This window comes from Lactuca saligna, chromosome 7, assembly GCF_052625555.1.
Source record: "Lactuca saligna cultivar CGN05327 chromosome 7, ASM5262555v1, whole genome shotgun sequence".
NCBI classification, from domain to species: Eukaryota; Viridiplantae; Streptophyta; class Magnoliopsida; order Asterales; family Asteraceae; genus Lactuca; species Lactuca saligna.
The window spans coordinates 172,277,044-172,299,716 of record NC_136423.1 but is presented as its reverse complement, the minus strand read 5'-3'; the positions used below and the strand labels follow the sequence as shown (position 1 = coordinate 172,299,716).

The 22,673-nt window shown below is 35.9% G+C and overlaps 1 protein-coding gene across 1 annotated transcript; it reads left to right on the top strand.

The window, feature by feature from the left end:
* The first annotated feature begins 229 nt into the window (after positions 1–229).
* Positions 230–3,489, top strand: LOC145005148 (beta-glucosidase 18-like). The gene is made up of 12 exons (XM_078964199.1): positions 230–454; positions 543–609; positions 690–748; positions 830–905; positions 997–1,071; positions 1,164–1,251; positions 1,332–1,584; positions 1,667–1,782; positions 1,906–2,158; positions 2,259–2,361; positions 2,740–2,848; positions 3,092–3,489. Exons 1-12 carry the CDS (start codon positions 287–289, stop codon positions 3,318–3,320), a joined length of 1,596 nt encoding a protein of 531 aa, XP_078820325.1. The 5' UTR covers positions 230–286; the 3' UTR covers positions 3,321–3,489.
* The last annotated feature ends 19,184 nt before the right edge of the window (positions 3,490–22,673 follow it).

The window sequence follows — 22,673 nt, the reverse complement described above, 5'->3', positions numbered from 1 at the left end:
AAAAAACTTAAAAATTGTTATAAATGATAAAAAAAAAATTAGTTGTGTATTGTTATAAATGACAAAATTTTGTTATGTAGGGCTCCCAAATTAATACTATTATATTTAATTATTTTGGGCACAATGATGCATCTCGGTGTCTGACTTTTCTTTTTCTTAAGAAGGATAACTGTTACTTTCCTACCAGGATTTTGGTCAATCTAATGAACGCTACCACAAATCGGTATACATACATGTGATTCTCATTTCTCAATACAAGATCTTTGTAACTGATGATACTTTCAGAATGGTATCGAATTCCCTAGCAATTTATTTCTTTGTCATTCTTGCATGTTCGTCGACTCTTGAAGCCTCCATTAGTGGCGGAGGATTAAGCTTCAAACAAGAAAACCCAATCAAAAGATCCGATTTTCCACCCGGGTTTCTATTCGGAGCAGCGACTTCTGCTTATCAAGTAAACTTTGACTCTCTCGATGCTTCCTCTTCACTGATTTGAGCTATTTTATACCCTTAAACAGTCAATTCATACCCTCTTTTTGTAGGTTGAAGGAGCGTATCTTGAAGATGGAAAATCAGTTAGCAACTGGGATGATTTTTGTCATTCCAAAGGTTAATCTCGTTTCTATTGTTGTTTCGAGTCGTTAATTTGTCAGTCAAATGTTACTAAAAACCGCTGCCATCGTCTTTAGGATGTGGAGAAAATGGTGAGAATGGGGATGTTGCAGATAATCACTACCATATGTTCTTGGTAAGAATATTTAGTTGCTCCTCCATTGTTACTGAATCAAGAACAGTTTCTTTTTCTTATTTGATTTTCTTTTTAATACAGAAAGACATTGAGATTATGCATTCGCTTGGCTTAAAAGCATATCGATTTTCAATTTCATGGGCTAGAATTCTTCCAAGTAACTTTCCGATTCCTATGTTCATCTTCCATATCTCATCTCATGTTCTAAACCTTTTAAATGATATTTATCTTTGTCATGAACCTTTCAGGAGGAAGGTTTGGTGAAGTTAATCCTCTGGGAATCATATTCTACAATAAACTTATCGATAATCTTGTACTCAAAGGTGAATCTTGATGCATTTTAACTTTCTCTTTCATTCCCAAAACTCCAAACTTGTTTCTTTTCTAAATCCAAACACCTTTCTTTATCACACAGGAATCGAGCCATTTGTGACAATTCACCATCAAGATTTCCCTCAAGAACTCGAAGACAAATACAGATCTTGGCTTGACCCTCAAATGCAGTATGTTAAATTTACCATTTTACTAACATAATCAACTGAAATTTCTGTTTTTTCAGTTATTAATATTGTTTATCTCTCAGGGACGATTTTGTACATTTTGCAGAAATCTGTTTCAAAAGTTTTGGAGACCGAGTAAAGTACTGGATCACAATCAATGAACCAAATTTATTTTCAGAAATGTCTTATGAAAGAGGGACATATCCACCAGCTCGATGTTCATACCCTTTTGGCAACTGTCTTTCTGGAAATTCTGATGTTGAGCCTCTTTATGCCATGCACAACATGTTATTAGCCCATGGAAAAGCTGCAAAGCTTTATCATGAAAAATTTCAGGCAATTCACAAAGTATTAACTTTGTTTCATGAAAGTAGTCTTTTTTTTAAAGATTCATAATCTTTATCTTTTGTTCATGCAGCCAAAACAAGGAGGATTAATAGGACTAGTTATACATTGCTTTATGTATGAACCACTTACAGACAGTGATTTGGATCGTGAAGCTGCTGAAAGGGCTATGATATTCAATATTGGTTGGTAATATTCAACCATATGTGAAGTTGTAAACTTTTAGCTTAGTTTACTAAAAAAGAACGAAAAAGTTTCAATCTTTTTCTTTGATCTTGAATCTTGAATCTTGAATCTTGATATTCTTACTAGGTCGTTTGATCCGCCTATATTTGGGGATTACCCTAAAGAAATGCGTGATTACAATGGAAGTGAATTGCCAAGATTCTCCCTAGAGGAAAAGAGTTTTATGAAAAACAGTATTGATTTCATTGGAATCAATCATTACTCAGCTGTATACACCAAAGATTGTACAAATTCAAGCTGCTTAGAAACTGGTAATCGTTTAATAAAGGGTTTTGTGGAAATTACTGGAGAACGTGATGGTGTGTTGATTGGTGAACCGGTTAGAATATATTTCAATATTTTTGTTTTATCAATTTGGTGAAAATTACGTCTTTTACCCTTTAATCGGTGTTTGAAATGATGGATTTTGCATTCAACAGACATCAATGCCAAGATTTTTTGTAGTTCCTAGAGGAATGGAAGAGATTGTTGACTATGTCAAGACTCGGTATAATAACACACCCATGTTTATTACCGAAAATGGTATGTTACCTTTTTATACATGAAATATCAATGTACTTTATTTTTTATTTTTTTAGTTTCCTACATTCATTTCCTCCTATTAATGTATTGTATAATGAAAATCTATCCAATTATAGCAATGCCATTCAAACACAGAGCAATTTTTACTTATGTAGTTGGGTAGTTATTTGAAAGTATAATGTCTTAATAAGTAAAAAAGTAGAAGTAAGATATATAATTTAGTAGATCTGTCAAAGTATGTCTTTATAAAAATTGAATGTGCAATATGATGTAATAGAAAAAAATGAAAACAATTTAATGAAAGTACGTTGCTATTTCTTGTCTTTAGCCCTATTGATTATGTTATTTACATTACTAAATTTTGTATTTTTTGTTCAGGGTATTCATCACCAAACATACATGATGTACCAGTTGAAGAGATTCTGAATGATGTCAAGCGGATTGAATTCCATCAGTCATATCTTGCTTCTTTAGCCAAAGCCATAAGGCAAGTTTGGTAACAATTTTGACTTTTAAGTCAAACTCACTACTTTTCATCTGAAAAATTTCCGTCCAATTCATCAAGTTGAACTTATGAAAGCCAATGACTAAATTGACTTGATGATATAGAACCAGAGAAGAAAGAAGATGTTTATAAATTTTAGTTGTATACCTTTCAATTCCATACCTGAAAAAGTAGTCAGTTTGACCATGAAAGTCAAAATAACATTTGTATCTTTTGGAACAACAGAAATGGAGCCGATGTCCGTGGCTATTTTGTATGGGCATTGATGGACAACTATGAATGGACATTCGGTTACAATGTAAGATTCGGTTTACACTATGTTGACCACACCACGTTTGACCGAATACCCAAATTGTCAGCACTATGGTATCAAGATTTCTTGAAAAACAACAGTTTGATAGATAATCCATCCATCAGAACTCTAGAATCAGTGCAAAAGCAAGCAGATTTATGATGTTTGATGTGTGAATCGATGCTTGGTTGTAATTTTAATTAGTACATTACTATATTTATGTATATAATTGTCGCGATTTTCTTGAACATAAGCGTTTGAAAATATGATATTACATTTGTAAAAAGCTTTTGTGCATAGAGTACATCATATTGTTGATATTTGAAGCTAATGACTTGTACCAAATTCATATTCATTGTCAAAGGCATTAATGTGAATACACAAACCAAAAAATGATGTAAATAATGTCGATATTAGCTTTTGACTAAACGTTATCTAGTATGATATTTCAGCATAACAAGGGTGATTCTCGTTATTGATGTCGATCAAGCTTAGAGGGCCTCTCCTTACAATGATAGTATTGGGTAGATTTTTCAACAGTACTCTCTTAATATAAAAAAAAAAAAAAAAAATAAAAAAAATAGATATACAGCTATCTCATAGCAAAATAAAAGTAGGATGCTATAGTACACACATAAATGAAAGTATGTTACTATTTTACAAGGTTGTAAAAATTGTTAGGCAGCTACCCTACCATGTAAATTCGTTAAATTTCAAAAATTAAATATAACTAATAATATAACAAAGCTCATAAATCTTACTAATATCATAACAATATAGATTAATATGATTAACACAACATTAATCATTCATTAAATAGTTTCCAACAACTAGAATTAGTTGGCCTAATCGGGGATTAGTCGGTGACGAATCAGAGATCCTACAATGTAAATTTGTTAAATTTCAATAATTAAATGTGACTAATATCACAACAAAAAAGAAGCCTTTAGCGACGAAAAAAACATCATAATTGATGCCCCTTGTCGTCGCTAATACCTTGTAGCTTATACTCTCGAAAATAGCATCGTCTCTAATACTTGTCGTGCTATTAGAGTCGTCTCTATTGATATTCCGGCCACCGATCAGAGTTTTTCTGGCTACTCTTCCCGGAATCAGTTGTCGTCGCAATTGGTCAATGTCGTCCCTAAATGTGCCGCCGCTAAGTTTTGTTGTTTTTTTTGAAAAAACAATTTATTTATTATATTAGTTTGTATATATTATAAATGCAGCTTTAATAAAAATACATACCACATTACATAAACCATCAAATATACCATATTACATAAACTATATAATAAATCTCAAATAAACATCTAATATATCATCCATAATGTAACGCCCATAAAATCATGCCAAATTTAAACTTAAAAAAAAAACATTTCAAAACCATTAAATCATTACAAACTTGTTTTAAAAATGTATGATATTATAGTTTTCCCGGAAACATAAACAAAACATGAGGGGTTGTATGATCACGCATTTGTCTTGCCACGATCTCTTGATGTAATTGAAACAATAAAATGAAAATTGTAAGCCCGAAAGCTTAGTGAGTTCCCCCAAAATACCGATACACTGCACATGAGACATATACAATTAACAACATGTACTGGGTCCACAACTTTATAGACTGAATTACCCCTGGGCCTACAGTGTGAGTTTGGATTGCCTTCCGGGCCCACAACTCACATATGGATTGCTATCGAGCCCACATTACGAGTCTCCCTCAGCTCGTATCTGGAATGCTCCCGGGTTTGTGTCACCTCAATCTATCCACATAATATGTCAACATATAACACAACTAATGCACATACAGATAATCACATAATACTATAGGTAGTCCTACAGACATACCCAACTGACATAACAACTAACATGCAACACTAACTCATACTCGACATACTACCAATTGCTAGGATATCATATCCAATGGGCCGACCTTAGTGCCTTAGACCCCTTAGTATAGTGAGATAACTCACCTTGAAAGTGGTGCCGAAAAACTATAAATCTCAGACTGATGTCTCACCAGAAATCCCGAACTATCACATAATAAATATTAAGTTAATACCCAAAATAACCTTCTTAACAAAATGTCCACACCACTCATTAAGTCCATTTTCTTTATTAGGCCAAAGCTCGATACCAAGTCCTTAACTTCAAAGTCCATATATAAAACTAATTTTTAGCCCAATTTACTAAATTGGGCCCAACTTCCTAATTGGGCCTAATCCCATGATCCATTATCCATACTTGGCCCAAAAAGTCTTATTCATACAGTCCAGCGAAGGCCCAAGTCCAATTAGTCCATAAATAGTCCAAAACTCGAAGTCCATTTGACAAAGGTCCAACAGAGGACGTACGCGGGGCGTATTTTTCCAGACGTTGACCACCATCGGGTTGGTTGACCTAGTATGCTGGATGTACTGGATTTACAATGAGTGTACTCGACGGATTGCCAAAACCTTATTAAGTGCTTATTGGCTTACTTAAGCCCAAACTTCAGATCCAAATACCTAACACGCCTAGTACCTATAAAGTCATGAACTTTATCATTTTGGACGTCCATAAAGTTCTTAATGCTTGGTCTTAATCCATTAAGACCTTATTTTTCCATGCATGGGACACATTCAGCTAATGGGACCTCATTTTTTATCACTCAAGGTCCCTTCAAGAGTCTAGAAGGACAACCCTTTTGGTCCAAATCACATCATGCACCACATTATGGCTTTTTGGGACAAGAAATGATTATATTAAACTAAAATGGTGAGATCTATACGTATATGCATAAACTTTGGAGCTGTATACCTTCTGGAGCTTCTTGGGCACAAGCTAACTTCAAATATACAAGCTTGATCTTCTTTTCCAACTCTTTGATGCAATACCTTCTTCTTAAAGCACTCAAGAACACACTTAATAAGCTCAAACAAACAAGGGAAAGGCTAGGGTTTGGGGAAGACAACTATAATCTGTGGAGGCTGAGGTAAGGGAGGTTTTGGTGCTCATAATGTTGCTTATATAGGCCCCAAACAGTAAATATTAGGGTTTCACCCTGACATTAGTACGACCAACATATACAAGTGTACGCCCGACGTACTAAGGAGGACCTTAGTATGCTTAGCGTACTCTTATGTACGTGTATCGTACTCCCTCTTGGCCCGAGCTTGCAAACTTGGCCCATAAACTTATCTTGGCTCTTAACTCCCAACCCCAAGGACCATAATTGACAAAGTAAAGATAGAAGAGGGTTTGGAAATACCTGCAAAATCTCGGGATGTTACACATAAACTATCTATAAATCCAAAATAACATCATCCAAAACATAAAACAAGAAATACTATGTGTCAACGTTTTTTTCCTCGTTGTTGACTTGGTTTTTAATCGAGCAGATAACGTCTCCAATGGCCATCACAAATGTCGGATTTTGAAGAAAATAATTCACATCAACATCGTACAATTAAGTTACAATCATATTAAGTCATTAACAAATTAACAAACTATCAAACCATCAAACCACCAAATGAATTAAGTCGGTAACAATTTAAAAAACTATCGAACCAACAAATCAATGAAGTCTTTAAGAATTTAACAAACTACCAAACTGCCAAAAATTACTATAAATACATCAAGTTCTTAACAATATAGCAAAGCTACCAAATTCTTTAAGATTTAACAAGTTCCTGTATTGGTTACGGTGTTTGTGACTGTAACTGCCATTGGGATGGAGCACTTGTACCCAGTTCTGAAGAAGGTTTAGGCCTGATGCCTCTTACATGCCCCTTTCGAGCACCCAACACATTCTTAAATATTGCGATCCAATCAATGGTGTATGGATCACCACCAAAGTCGGCTATGTGATGAATCTGTACAACAACCTCAATAACTAAGGTGTTCTGTATTTCATAAAGATTGTCAATATACGTTAAAACTAACAAAAAAAAGCAATCTACTTCATTTTTAAGTAATAATAACGAACGTTGCCGGTGATACCAGGTCATAATCGGAGGTGACATTCGACAATGAAGGTGACAGTCGGCTTTGGAGGTTAATTGTCAGTGAAGTCGGCTTTGGAGGTTAATTGGTGGTGGAGAGCAGTGGCGTCAGTGGTGATGTCGTAAATCATCGCCAGAGAGAACCATTGGAGAGGCTTGACAGATTTTACGTTGTCTGGGATGAGGAAGCTAAACAAAAGGGGTAACCCTTTAGCGGTGCCACTAATAGTGGCGACTTAGAGGCTATTAGAGGAGACAATCTGGAGGGAACTCAAGGTGCCTTTTCTGGAGATTATCGACCATTGCATCAGGTAAGAATCATATGCCAAGATTTCGTCCAATGCGAGTAAACAGATCGACACCAATATCGATGATATGTCACCGCTAAAGGTGTCGTCTCTATTGTCTTCCATAGGAAAAAACCCTATCTGTTGGATCATGTTCCGAATAAAGGGTTAGGATTGAAAGTGGTGTGTCTCCGATGGATCTCCGGTGTATACCTTTAGTGATGGCATTTGCGTTTTAGCGGCGACACTAAGCGTAGCTTGTCCGGTGTCATCGTTAAGGTAGCGTTTGATGGGTGGAACAGAACTGGACTGGACGGAACAAGATTTTTTAAAAGATGTTTGGCATGTATGGAAGAGGAACAAAAAAGGTTATTGACCAAGTTAAATGAGACTAATTCTTAAAATTTTAGTCTAATCCAAAAAGGTAGAACACAATGGAATAGTAAATATTTGACCAAAATACCAAACCTAAAATTCTACTCCTCCTCGTTTAACATTTCTTCCATTGTTTTTTTTACTTCTATTACATTTTTGTTTTGCCTCTTACATTTTCAATTGTTTATTCAAAGGGGCTTCAAGTTGCAAAAATGATAGCAGTGAATAAATATCAATTTCATTTATATTTCTTTTCTCCTTTTTATTTTATTACATTAATTTTATTAGTGATTATCGATATTATCTTCTACATCCCATTTTAATTTACTTTATAACATGATTTATGCATTTCCCCATAGAACCCGCCAAAGCCAAAAGAAATTCCAATATGTGGTCTATGTGTAAATTTTTTATTTTTAATTACTCTTTAATATGATTATTAGCACGTATTATACCCTATAAAATAGGAATAGTTTATAAACTTTTTTGATAAAGTCAAAGATGATTTAGTAATTTTACAATCTTGTTCCATTGAGTCCTAGCTTTGGCAAACGCTATATAGATAAATCATTTTAGTTCTGTCCAGTCTAGTCCTATCTTGTTATGTTCAGTTCAGTCTCGTTCGGTTCCATTACCAAACGCTACCTAAAGGTCTTGTCGTCGCAAAAAACGACGTCCCTAATACTCTGTATTCTTGTTGTGTATTATAATAAAGTTTGTAAATTTCACTAATATCATAACAAAATAAAATATAATGATTAATACAACATTAATCATTAATCAAATAATTTATATTGAGATAGAACTTCTTCAAAGCCTTAAAAGTTAACCGGTTTCTACAGCTTCACTTATTGTTTAGGCGGAGATTAATTACTAGACATCTTCTAGTCGGCCAGATGGCGCCAAAGGATTAATCGGAGATTAATCGAGATTTTTACAACACTGTTATTTTGTGCATTTAACCCTTACATTACCCATTTTTGTTTGAGGGTATTCATTATCAAATGTACACTAAGTCAATGGGACTGAATAATATCAGTCATACCTTGCCTATTTAGCCAAAACCAGAAGGTAAGTTCGGTAACATTTTTACTTTTAAGTCAAACATAATATTTTTCTTCATAAGAAATTGATGTTAAATTCATCAAGTCATTGAAAGAAAACCTGTGACTAAGTTGAAGTTACGATGGAAAATACAAAAAGAAGATTATTTTGTTAAATTCTAGTCATAGTGGTTTGATTCTATAATCTATACTTGAAAACTAGCTAGTCAGTTTGACCATGAAGTCAAAATTATATTAAATTTTATTGGGAACAAGAGGATTGGGAGCCGATGTTTGTGGCTATTTCGTGGATAATTACAGATGGAAGTTCAGTTACAATGTGAGATTTGATCTAAACTATGTTGACAAAAAAACGTTTGATCGGAATACCAAAATGTCAGCAAGATGGATCAAGATTTCTTGAAAAACAACACTTTAATTGATCATCAATCAATCAAAACTCCAGAATCACTGAAAAAGCAAACAGATTTATGATGTTGGATCGATGTGTGAATCAATGCCTGCTTGTATTTTAAATGGCACATTACTATATTTATATATACTTGGTCACGATTTTGTCGCACATAAATGTTTGTAAACACCGTATAAAATGAAAGATCGAAAAGCTTTTATTCAATTCATAGGTTACACCATATTACATGCATGCACCATCATATTTCTTAACAACAATACCATGAATAAAAAAATAAAATAAATCAATGTAAATAATGTCAATATAAGTTCTCATGAATGGTTATTTAGTATAAGATTTGAGCCTGACGAGTAGCATGCTTCTCATTTTCTATCTCGATCAAGCTTTCTTTCACCAACTCTGTTGCATATGTTACCACATCCGACCAATTCCTGTAATTTTATTCACCAAAATAAAAACCCGTTATTAATCTTTAAACAAAAACAAGAAATTTTTTAAAAAAATAACGTTGAATATGTTGAAAATACCCTTTGGTTGTGTTGAACGCGAGTCCCACGGTATTCTTAGCCTCTTCGATAGCATAACCGAATCTTTTGATCTCAGACCCTGAACACATTTTGTTATCCGAAACCCGAAGCTCGGAGGGTTTCACATCACAAAATATGGGAATAACTTTCTTCCCAGACTCCATCATCAATGCGAGTTCATGAAGGCAAAAGTACGACTGACAATATCGAGGTGAAAACACTGCTACGCCAATCTTGCACCCCAATATCGCACTGTCGATATTCTCAAAGAGCTTATCTCCAGGCTTCATGTTCTTGTTGTCAAGAAACGATGGAATTCTTGATAACAAGAGTTGATGATACAATAAAGATGCAATTGATCTCTTTGTGTCTATACCACGGTGGTTTATGAAAACATCGCAAGCGGGCTGATTTGTGGGTCGGGCTTTTTGGTATGCCATTTGGCGCTTGATTATGTTCAACATGGCTGAGCGTTGCATGGTTTTAATCTGTTTTAGGATTTGAAAGCTTGTGTTTCACGTTTGGTACGATTTCTGAATGGTGGTGCCAAAGGTTTCTATTTATATAGGTATGTCTTAATATCTTGTGGGCCATACTAAATTCTTAGGGTGAATTTTTTTCTCCATTTACATATGCAACAGTATCCTCAAATACTGTGGACTTGGTACACAGTCGACCGATTTAGAATGTATTAGTGTGTAGGTCAAGAATATCTAACTTATTTGGATTTTAAGGTCTTTTTCGAAGAGATTACAGTTAAAATATAGTTATTGAGTCTTTTAAAAAGAAAAATAACGGAAACAGTTGAATGAATCAATGTCGAGGCATTAGAATTGACAGGAGACAAATCGACAAACGACGCTTTGAATGTTTTTCAAGTTCAAATGCATGGATCGATGGAATTTCTAAAGACCCTTCAAAGACGTTTTTCACCTATTTCGTGTTCATACTCCACTATTTTATTATTAAATTCATTCTGATTTTTACATATTCACTTGGATGACATAATTTGACTTTGACATTTTTTTTGTGGCAAAAAGATTTTCGGATATACATATTGGGATCCTCATCAAATACCAACAAGCGTTAATATTGTCCGGTTTATTCAGTTTAATTGGATAACATAAATAAGTTAGATATTTCAGGAAAAAAAATAGTTTAAACTTTTTGGAACATGGTTTATCATAAAAATGGTATAGAATATACGACAAATGATAAAATGATACATTCAGTAGCAAAAGGTTTTGATTAAGGAGTTATTAAAAATGTTTTTTTTTATACATAATAATTTGTGTTATATTGTTCAACCCTATAAAATATAAACTAGCTGAGACACCCCACTACGCAGGGTGTGGATTTGTTGCAACCAATACAATGCATTTTGGTTTTTGGTAAAAAAATTAAAAAAAAACATTGTTATTTAATATATATACCACCTAAATCTGAAAAAATGTAGCAAATGGTAAGCCCGTTGATCAGTTTTTTAATCAACATAACACCTTATAGTTATTACATATTGTTGCTCTTATTATCATCACTGCAAAACAAATCACAAAACAAACATTCTTTACTCTTGATACCAATGTGGATAATCAAGTTTACTAGGATGTTGCTATTTCCACATGATTTATACAATTCCAAATACGACTCAGCCTATTGGAAATAATTAAAAAGAAAAAGAAAAAGAAAATGTTAAAAATGAAGAAAAAAAATGTGAGATTAGAATTTGCAGTTCCAGGCAGAAAACCAAAAATAAAATATTTACTTCAGTTGGTTAACACCTAATTGATCTAAATCTTGTATTCTGTTAATCCTGATTCCTATGACATACTCCATTGTAAGAACCTGCATTTAAAGGAAAGTATTGAGTCAAATAGGATAAGATTTTTTTTTTAATAAAATCTTAGATAAGCTCCTATTTGTACTGAAATATTAACACGTGGGGTATAACATTCTACTTTCATTTCTTCCTATTTTATTTAAAAATTGTACCAACTAAAGTAAAAAGCATGACATGACTTAGGTATGAGCCCCTACAACAGATATGTATTGATGCTCAGAATTTATTGCATTTAACCAAAAAAAAAAAAAAATACATGCTCGAAGAACAAGATTAATTCACCCATCTTCACTCCCTGTTATCCTCTCCATCATTATCGCACCATATGGTCTCCCTCTTTCTTCAGCTTCCTCTGATGTTTCTGTTAACCCGCCCCCCCCCCCCCCCCCCCCCCCCCCCCCCCCCCCCAAAAAAAAATACATAAAATTAATTAATGATATCATGTAAAATTCAAAAGAATAGGACTAGGCATACTTTAAAAATTACCATCTTGCCCATCACTGTCCCTTGATTGACATGCTGTCAATACTTTAACCTAGAAATAGTAATCCACTTTAGAAAACAAACAAAAAGTGGGAGATCTCTTTTATATGCGTAAAAAGGACTAAAATGCCCTTGTGATAGAAAATAGCCCGAGAGAGAGAGAGAGAGAGAGAGAGAGAGATTGTAAGTAACCCTTAAGTGGCTAATGTTGTCAGCCACCGCCTGAGAGCGTGATGCAACTTGTTCTACAAATTCCTATGGTGTAATTTATGAGAATGTTTACAACAAACACTAAAATGCACATGTGGGACGATTGTGAGTCTAACATGCACTTGTACCTGGTAGCCAACATGCAGCCTTTTTCCACCTCAGTGAAAAATTGTTTTGCTACATGATATTCATTTGTCAATTAACTAAAGCTTTTAGAAGATAATCTTTGTTTCCGACCCAATCCACTACCCTATCATGCCCAATTGTATCAAATTTGTCCAACCTCCAAACCGTATACCTCCAAAGAAAAAAAAAATTATATTAAAACAATGTATTGTACAGAGATGAAAAATAATGCAAAAGTGGTTGTACATCATGTTTAAAGAGGTCGTATGAGTCCCATCCCTTTTAGTTTTTTTCCTCAGATATCATTCATGACACCTACAACTTCTATTTGTCATGTTCAAAGAGGATATAACATACAAAAAATTACATCAATATGTTCTATTTCACCACTAACAGTTTGAAACTTACATTTTAGAATAGCCCACTTAAGCAGAAAAAATGTGGTGACAGAAATATTTCGGTATTAAATCAAGAAAAACTATGATAATAACTTAACCCTAGTAAAATTTAATATATTACATCATTAGCCTTTTCAATGGTTTCAAAAATATTAATGGCCTTGAAATTTGTGCAAACATGTGCACAGTCACTAGCTAAAAACCTGAGTAAATTAAATATTAATAATAGTAACTTTTATGTAAAATGTAAAGTTCCAGTGATAAATTAGATGTAGAAGAAGTTTAATTACATGGGAGGAATTCGACCCAACAATGATGAACCCAATATTTGCTCCTTCACTAGCAAAGTTGCAATCTTAAACTGCTCCAACAACACCAAATGCTCCAGAGCAACCATCCATAACACCAACATAACATTCAACATCACCATCTTCTGTCAAATTCCAAGCTCTTCCAGCATTTATGCATGTATCATTCTACAGTTAAGCATTCAAGAAATTAGTTTTACATAATTCTTTAAGATTGTTGTAATACAAAGAAAAATGAATTTTATCCTCTGAAAGTCTAATCATACTATGAGCAAAATCAGAGTTGGAAAAGAAGAAGGTTTACCATATGTATACACAGCGAAAGTAGACATACCACCAAGCTCTCAATAGCTGCTAATACATCATCTACACATACACCGCATCCCTATAACAAAGCAAATGAGCATGAAAAACTATACAAAATCAACCAATGAATCATCAATCTTTAAAGTAGAAATCTATAGCTGTTTCAACGATTCTAATTAAGCTTCAAATCATCAGGCTAAATTCTCTTTTCCATTTAGTAGCCAGCATTATCAAACAATAATAATGAGTTAAAAAACTTCATAATCACATACATTCCCTCACTTCCATGGAAATTACAGTTCTTGTTAATTTTTAATGACACAGAAACCTAATATCCTTGAGAAACAAATGGATTCAAATTCGTAGTAATTTAACACATATTATTCTCGTATGCATAAAGTTCGATCAAGTGAAACAATCATTCTTGGAAATTTTAAAGCCATATGAACTTCAAAGTTGAAAATTATCTATTGATTCAAAACTCTGAAGTTCATATTCATGAACGATGGAATATAAGGTGAAAAAAAGAAAAAATAGGCGTACCTAAACCAATTAAATATTGTCTGTGAGCTCCATCCTTCGCTGCCTAACCGTAACAAATATGAAGTAGAACTGTTAAACGTTCGTCTCGTTAGTCAATAAATTGTAACATCCCAAAAATACAGTCTGAAAATTTCATTTTAAATTAGTAATAAAACCATATTCATCAAACATTGTAACATCCCGGAATATCAAGAGTAGAGTTGAAGGGCTAAAATTTTAAATTTGAAGGGAAACTCGGCGAGTCCATGGGTGGACTCGGCGAGTAGAGTCGCGACTCAGGTCGCGTGTTAAGTGGCCAACTAGGCGAGTCCAAAGGTGGACTCGGTGAGTATGCGTTGAGTGGAGAAAACCCTAAATCCGGAGGATGAGCCCTATTTAAAGGACATTATACCCTCTCCCCAGCCTCCTTGATATCCTTTGAAGTCCTGAAACCCTAGATACGTGATTGTGGAGGATTGGAGTGAATATGGAGCTTGGGGAAGTGCTTGTTGAAGAAATCTTGAAGGAGAAGAGACTTGGATCAAAGGGCTTTGCAGGGATTCAGATTAATCTTCTCTTGGAGCTTCCTTTTGAGGTATTATTTCATTGTTTGAGCTGCTATTATCTAGATTCATCATTTTTGGAGGTGTTAGAGATCATATCTTTTGATGTATTGGAGTTTAGAGGTTAGATCTGAGGTTGCTACCTCAGATCTGGAATGGAGAAGGGGTTTGAATGCATAAAGGTCCCTGTTGTTGAGAGATTGATGGAGCTATCTTGTCCCAAACCCAAACCCTAGAGTGAAAATGCCTAGATCTAATTGGATTCACGTAAAGATTGCCACTTTACGTGATGGATGGCCTTAGGAGGGGTAGATCTATGGTTTGGATCATCTGCATGGCTTGGAAAGCCTATGTATGGATTCAGACCCGGTGGTACTCGGCGAGTCACATGGGTGGACTCGGCGAGTTGCTTGAAGAAAGACTGGAACTCGGCGAGTTGGAAGAACAACTCGGCGAGTTGGATGAAGATGGCCTGGAACTCGGCGAGTTGGAAGAACAACTCGGCGAGTAGGTTGACGATAGTCGTAGACTCGGTGAGTCTATTCTTGAACTCGACGAGTTTGGTCGTAGGGTCCAAGTTTCTTTTGGGAAGGTTATGACTCGGTGAGTCAAGGGATGAATCGGTGAGTTAAGTCGCGAATTGAAGGAGGTTCTGTGTATGGGGACTCGGCGAGTCATCGGGTTGACTCGGCCAGTAGAGTCAGTCAGGGGTAGATTTTGACTTTGACTTTGACCAAGGGTTGACCAGTTGACTTCCAGGGGTAATTTGGTAATTATTGGTATTTATTGGATTCAGTCTTTTGGGTATTGACAGTGGTGGAGTTCGGGTCAGAGGTTGCAGCAGCGTGATCTTATCCTTTTCAGTCAGCAGTTGCGAGGTGAGTTATCCTCACTATATTAACAGGGTCTAAGGCACCAAGGCCAGCCCTTTATCGGATTGCAATCCGGGTACTGTGGTTATGTTGCTGTTTTACTATGTTTGCATCCTGGTAGTTAGGATGGTATTCGTTAGAGACCTGGTTAAGGTCGGTATCCTAGTATACAGGATGATGCTATGCTAGTGACCGGTTAGGTCGGTATCCTGCTTAGAGTATGTTGTGTTACGTGATCTACTAGATCGGTTTGATTGAATATGAATTGTTATATGATTGTATGTTTATGTGCACATGGTTATTTGGACTGGAGTTAGGTTGAGGCGGGTCCTGCTTTGTGCTGTAGGCCAAGATACCCAGGGCGGACCGGTTGTTCCGAAGGCCCAGCGAGCGGTCCAGATAGGATGTAGGCCCCACGAGGGCGGACCAGACATGCCGAGGCTCGGAGAGTGGACCAGGCCGACTGAAGGCCCGATGCGGGCGGACCAGTCATACTGTAGACTCAGAGAGTGGACCAGGTGGGTTGAAGGCCCGGTGCGGGCGGACCAACCACACTGCAGACTCGAGGGATATGACTGGACTCGGAGGGTGGACCAGGTGGACTGAAGGCCCGACACGGCAGACCAGTCACCCAATAGACCCGATATGCAAGGCTATTTTGTGATTCGATATGATATAGCATGTTATGTGTATGGTATATGTGGTTAGTATTTTGGGGGTATCTCACTAAGCTTTCAGGCTTACAATTGTGGTTTAATGTTTTTCAGGTTCTTCAGGAAACCGTGGCAAGGCAAAGGCGTGATCGTACCGCTCCTCGTGTTTATGCTTTATGATATGGACCTGGGAATACTCTGATAATAAATGTATTGAAAACCTTTTTGTAATAAGTTAATGAATTGAGATGTTTTTGAAAAGTTTAAATTTTTATGAAATTTTTGGTCGTTACAAACATCATATAAGAATCATAAACAATGTATCTCAAAATATCATAACAACTGTCAAATATATCAGAGTATAAACATCCCGGGCTGAACAAATGGTGTGTGCACTGCAATCTTCCCGAGCTCCCCTTTTGAAAACTGAATACCTAAAACCAAAACTAAAAACCGTAAGCACGAAGCTTAGTGAGCTCCCCCAAACTACCACATACCATACAATAACATATAAAGCACATACTGGGGCTTGCCCACTGCATCAGACGGAAGTCCGAAAACTGCATCGGATCGAAGTCCAGAACTAACCAGGGCCTTGCCCTCTGCATCGGACTGAAGTCTGGAAACTGCATCAGACCGAAGTCCGGAATTGACTGGGACCTTGTCCCCTGCATCGGACCGAAGTTCGGAACTAACTGCATCGGACCGAAGTCCAGAAACTATCTGAGCATAACATAACATAGCATAACATATCAACTAGCATGAACACATAAATTGCATACTGCATCGGGTCGTAGCCCGGAACACATAACACATAAACACTGTCTGAGCCACGAAGGCATCAAACATTCTAACTACTGCATCGGATCGAGGTCTGGAAATTACTACTAACTAAATGGGCCGACATTGTGGCCTTAGACCCGTTCCTACCAGAAGGAAAACTCACCTCACACTGCTGACGTCCCGTATACACAATCTCATACTGCTAAAGTCCCGTAGACTCAACCGTAGCTCATGGATGATAGATTCTCGAACTGTCAACACCAAAATAAGACCCAATTAATAATTGGGTTCTAACATATAACTATAAATACATACTTTGGGTGATTACTACATTACCCCTAGCTTGGCTTACCCATGCCCAAGGCCCAAAGTCAACTAGGGATCAAAGCCCAACATATGGCCTAATTTTCTAAATTGGGCCGAAACCTCTACATGGACTTCCCTTAAGGCCCAATTGTACAGTCCAGTCCAACATGCCTCATTCTAAGGGCCCAATATCATACAACCCTCTAGGCCCAACTATGGCCCATCTATGGCCCAATTTTCCAAATTGGGCCCAATCCTTCATATGGGCCTTACCCTAGAGCCCAACTAATTACTCTAGTCCATTTAATTATTCTTGGATGGCCCAACTCAAAGCCCAAGTGAAATTAGGTTTCTCATAAAATAATAATTAAGGTTAAGTGTTTCTCACTTAACCCATTAAGGGCTTAACCCACTAAGGACTTAATCCACTAAGGACTCAATCCATTAAGTCCATTATTGCTTAGATTAATTTCTGCCAATGATTGTTATTTAATATTTCACTTATTAAATAATTCTCATGTGTGTGTCCTGATAATTTCTCAAATATTAGTATTTTCTCAATTAGCCCATTCAGGACTTAGTCCATTAAGTCCTTTATTCTACTAGATAAATGACATGAAATAGTTTGGGCTTAACTCACAATCTAATCCCAATGGCCCAAAAGTGGGTCCAAATAAGTCCAAGGCCCAAATACTCATAATTAGGGTTTTCCACCCAAACATGGCCCAATAGGCCCAAAACCAATCTCTAACCCTATTAGGGTTTTCTAGTGGGACACCACCCACTACCGCCTCAGTTAGTGGTGGTCAATAGCAGCTTACGGCGGTGGCCACCACCCTAAGGTGGTGGTTTTCCATTTCTTTTCATTAATCTTTTGGAAATTACAATTACAATGCTTAATCCAAGAATAAACACACACACACACACACACACTAACTAATACACACACACCCACCCTAGCGGTGGCCGGTGGTGGTACGTGGCGAAAACCACCCAAACACACACATTCACACTCGTCTTCTATTCATGAAGGAAGTCCAGCCACCCACCCGGTGGCATAAGGCGGCGACAGTAGGTGGCAGTGACGAATTCTCTTTGTTTTCCCCTGTCCAAGAATATCCATACCATATTAAACTCACAACTAGGCTCACAATACACCAAACACACACACAGCCACCCTTCAGGGCAGCTGTGGCGGCAGAAAACGATGGCAACCACCACCATGAGGTGATTGTGGTGGGTTCCTAGTCAAGTAACAATTATATTTGTGCATTCAACTCGTGGCAGCAACCCAAGCGTATAAAAAACATAGGACCAATGCTCCCCAGCCACCGACTAGAAGGCCAAGGTCACTGGACCGAGTGGAAACGGCGATGCAAGGGCTGCTGGCACCCTTAGTCACCGCACATAACGTTAAATTGCCAAAAAGAACGAAGGAGGGGAGAGATAAGTCACAATTAACCTTACCGAGGGCCTTCCTATCGTTCACAGCCTCACGGATTCCTTCCATCGATCTCGATGATCTTCCAATTGCATACATCGACTCCGGCAACAGGTTGCGGTAGTGGCACTAGAATAACGAGGCATTAGGGGCGGCGCACGGGCTTCGCAACGAAAGCGGCGGTTGAAGAAGCTCTTGACGATGGCGACTGAAGGCCTTGCTTGGTCTAGGGTTTAGATGCTCCAACGGGAGGAAAACGGATGGCACCGATTAATACCGTGCCCATCCAATCTTCATGCAATTTCGACACTAACAGCCCCTCCCTTTCAAAATCTTTTCAAGTTAAGTATAGAAATTACCCTTTAGCCATTGGTCATATAATTTCCCTTCATATTAAGTCCATTAATTACCAACTGCACTTTGACTTCTGAAATCCTTTTTAAATTAAATCCAGAACTTACAATTTTAACCCCCAACCTCTAAAATTGTAACAATTAACCCTCGAAACTAACGCCTTGCTCAATTATTATTGATTTTAGGGCTTCTATGCATTTATTTATTTATTTTATAAACGGGGTGTTACATAAATCACAAGTACCGATAAGGTGGAGAAAGTGATTTGTTTCAGTTGACTTTAAGGCTCCGACGAAGAACAAAATAGAAGATTTTAGGGTTTTCTTTGTGGAACCTCGATTTCTACAATGGGTAGACGAAGATGAGAGTAGTGGTAGGAGAGGTCGTTGCGGACGATTACTACTGAAAGAGGAAGCATGATTCATATCATTTTAACTTGCTGCTACTACTGAAATTGATTTTGATGAGTAGGGTTTCAAGGTTGATGGTAGTAATTAGGGTTGCTGCTACTACTGCCACCACCACCGTGGTACAGTTCGCCACTTCCACCACCGTTGCAAATACCGGGAAGATATAGACGTTGCGAACCATCGAAGATAACGAAGAGAACATGTATCAATTAGAAGAAAACAGTAGAAGAAAACCAGCTGGATGCAGAATCTTACCCGATGACGAAAATTGGCGGATGATTTGCAGATATGGTGTCAAGCGAGTCGATTCTGGCCTTTTCTGGAATGGAATCAGATGGCGTAGCAGGAGAGGTGGGTTAGGAAAGTCATGACTGAGTTAGGGATATGCGATGAAGGAACCACCTGGTGACAAAACCAAAGACAGGTGGGAACGAAATCGGTGCTGGACTACTTATCTAAAGAATCGAGAAGCATCCAAATGATACACATCAAATACAATACAGTCAGATAAATGCAACGATGACCGACACGTGTCCAAAGAATGTAAGAAAATGTACACAAAAACCCCAGTAGTATTACTTTCCAACATTAAAAATCGATAACCATAATTGAAGGACCACTTTTTGTTAAAAAAACAGAAGATAACTATTCATCTTGCAACACAACTTTATATATATATATATATATATATATATATATATATATATATATATATATATATATATATATATATATACTAGCCGTTTACCCGCGCAAAGCAGCGGGCGACAAATAGTTTGTTTCGACAATTAATTTCTTTTCGATGGAGAATGATTATTTTCAATTCAATCATTAGTTTGTTTTAGGAAACATGTCATATTAAAAATAAAGAAAATTCATGAAATGACCAAATTATAGGGTGTTGAGTATTTATTTGGATGAAAAAGATCTGGTCAAAACTTTGGAAGAGAAGATTTTTAGGAGTTTGTTTAATTTTTAATATTATTTTATTAGTGATTAGTTGTACAATTAGCTTAATGATTTGGACGTCTTAAAAAATATTATTATTTCATTCAATCTATTTTTAGAAATAGTGAGATTTGTTTTATAAGATAGTATATATATATATATATATATATATATATATATATATATATATATATATATATATAATTGTTATGCTTAGAAAAAAAATATTATATACGAATCACCACCTTTCCATTTAATTATGGTGGATAATTTGGTTTAGGTTCGGTTGTCGGCTATCACTCAACTGTAATATTTTTTGTATACACATTTTTTATTTTTATTGAGCAATGAAGGTTTCAATTAAGGATTGACCAAACATAAGTTTGCGATAATTTGGATTGAACTATTTGGTTTGGATATCTAAATTTTTTGATCGACTTTCAGTCAACCTAAATAATTATTTCGAATTTCAAATTAGTTTTGGTTTATAAAATTATAATTGAATAGTCTAAAACAATGAATAAAAATTTATTATTTATTGATTGATATTATTTATTTTTTATATATATCTCGAATGCTTTATAAATTTACTAAACTCTTTTTTAATATATTAGAAAGTTTCATTCAATATAATATCTTAAAATGTACTTATTATAAAAAAATTGTCTGGATAATATTCAACTATATTATATGTTTCTTAGTGGTTTTTTATAAATTTGAATGCACAATTAAACAATTTTAATTTTTTTTATATAGTTTGTTATTATTCAAGTTATATATATATATATATATATATATATATATATATATATATATATATATATATATATATATATATATATATATATATATATATATATTGCTTTGCCTTTTGAAAACCGAATTGTAAAGACCGATCCAACCGAAATGTCAATTTGTAGGACCGGATGAGATTTGAATTTAGTTTTGACTATCCGGATCCATTTTTGGAAAACCGACATGAATTTGGATTTACTTGATCATATCAGATTAACCGTGTATCCAAACAGACACCCAAATGTGAAGCCATGTATGTTCTCATTTTATATGATCTCTCGACAATCTAACTATTATCATGCATCCTTATGTGGTATAGTAAAGGCTTTCTTAGTGTTATCCTTGTTCATTGATGCTAATCTAAATGTAGTGAAGAAGAGCTGAATTTTTCATCGCTTTGATTCAGGGTATAGCAACAAACAAATGCCCTTTTCTAGGTTGACGAGGCTATTAGTATTTTTTTTAGAACTAGCAGAGATATATTAAAGTCATTACCTAAAAGCGTAAGGCAGGACAAGAAAAAAAAATTACAAAATGTTGAAAGGGAAAAAACACAAATCCGTCCAATAAACTACCCTTATGGTTAACCCAATCGAACATCATAATGAAACATTGTCCACAAATTTATGAGCATAAACTTGCATCTTGTTGAATATTTTCTCATTCGTCGCCTTCCACATGCACTGGAGAAAACCATCGCAAATGGCAAGAAGAAGGTTTCTCTTTTTGGAACATTGACCCCACATTGTCGTGTAGTTAACAAAATCTACCACCAAATTAAAATGTTAAATTGGGATCTTAAACTAGTTGATAATCCAACTCAAAGACTCACGCGTAAAGAGACACTTCAAAAGAATGTGGTTAACCTCATTGAAATCACCATTACACAGCTTACATGATGTTTCATAATGCAGATTCTCTTTTCACAAGAGCCAATGCAGACGAAATCTGGTCCAAGCAAGCATGTCACACTAAAGAAATGACCTTAAGGGGCATAATACACACCCAAATAATGGAATTATTCATCTGAGTAGTAAATTTACCCTCAGTGACAGAAAAAAAGGTCATGAACATAGAAATGACCATCGCTAGACAACTTAGACTTCTAAGTAGCAACCCCAAGGAAGAAATCATAGTGCTCAATTATCTATTGCAAGCATCCCAGGTCAGACAACTCCTTAGAGCTTGTAGGCTGCCTTTTCCAAGCCCGTGTAACATTTCCAAGGGTTACCCTCTCTGAGACTAGGCTCGATTTCCTCCTATCAAGCACAAACAAACGATGAAACCTGGAGGCCAATATACCATTTTCTAGTTAATTATCCAATCAAAATGAAGTGTCCTTTTCGTTTGCCGCGTGAACATCAAATATGGAATTGAGATCAATACCCAGATTTTCAAGAATATGATACACTTTCACGATGTTAGACCAAAGTCCAAAGACTTCTTCGCCTATGACGAAACAAGCTTCCTGTTGACATTTTGAATTCCATAAATGGTTTGCCTCCATATGGAATCTCTATGAACGTTGAATCTCCAAATCCACTTA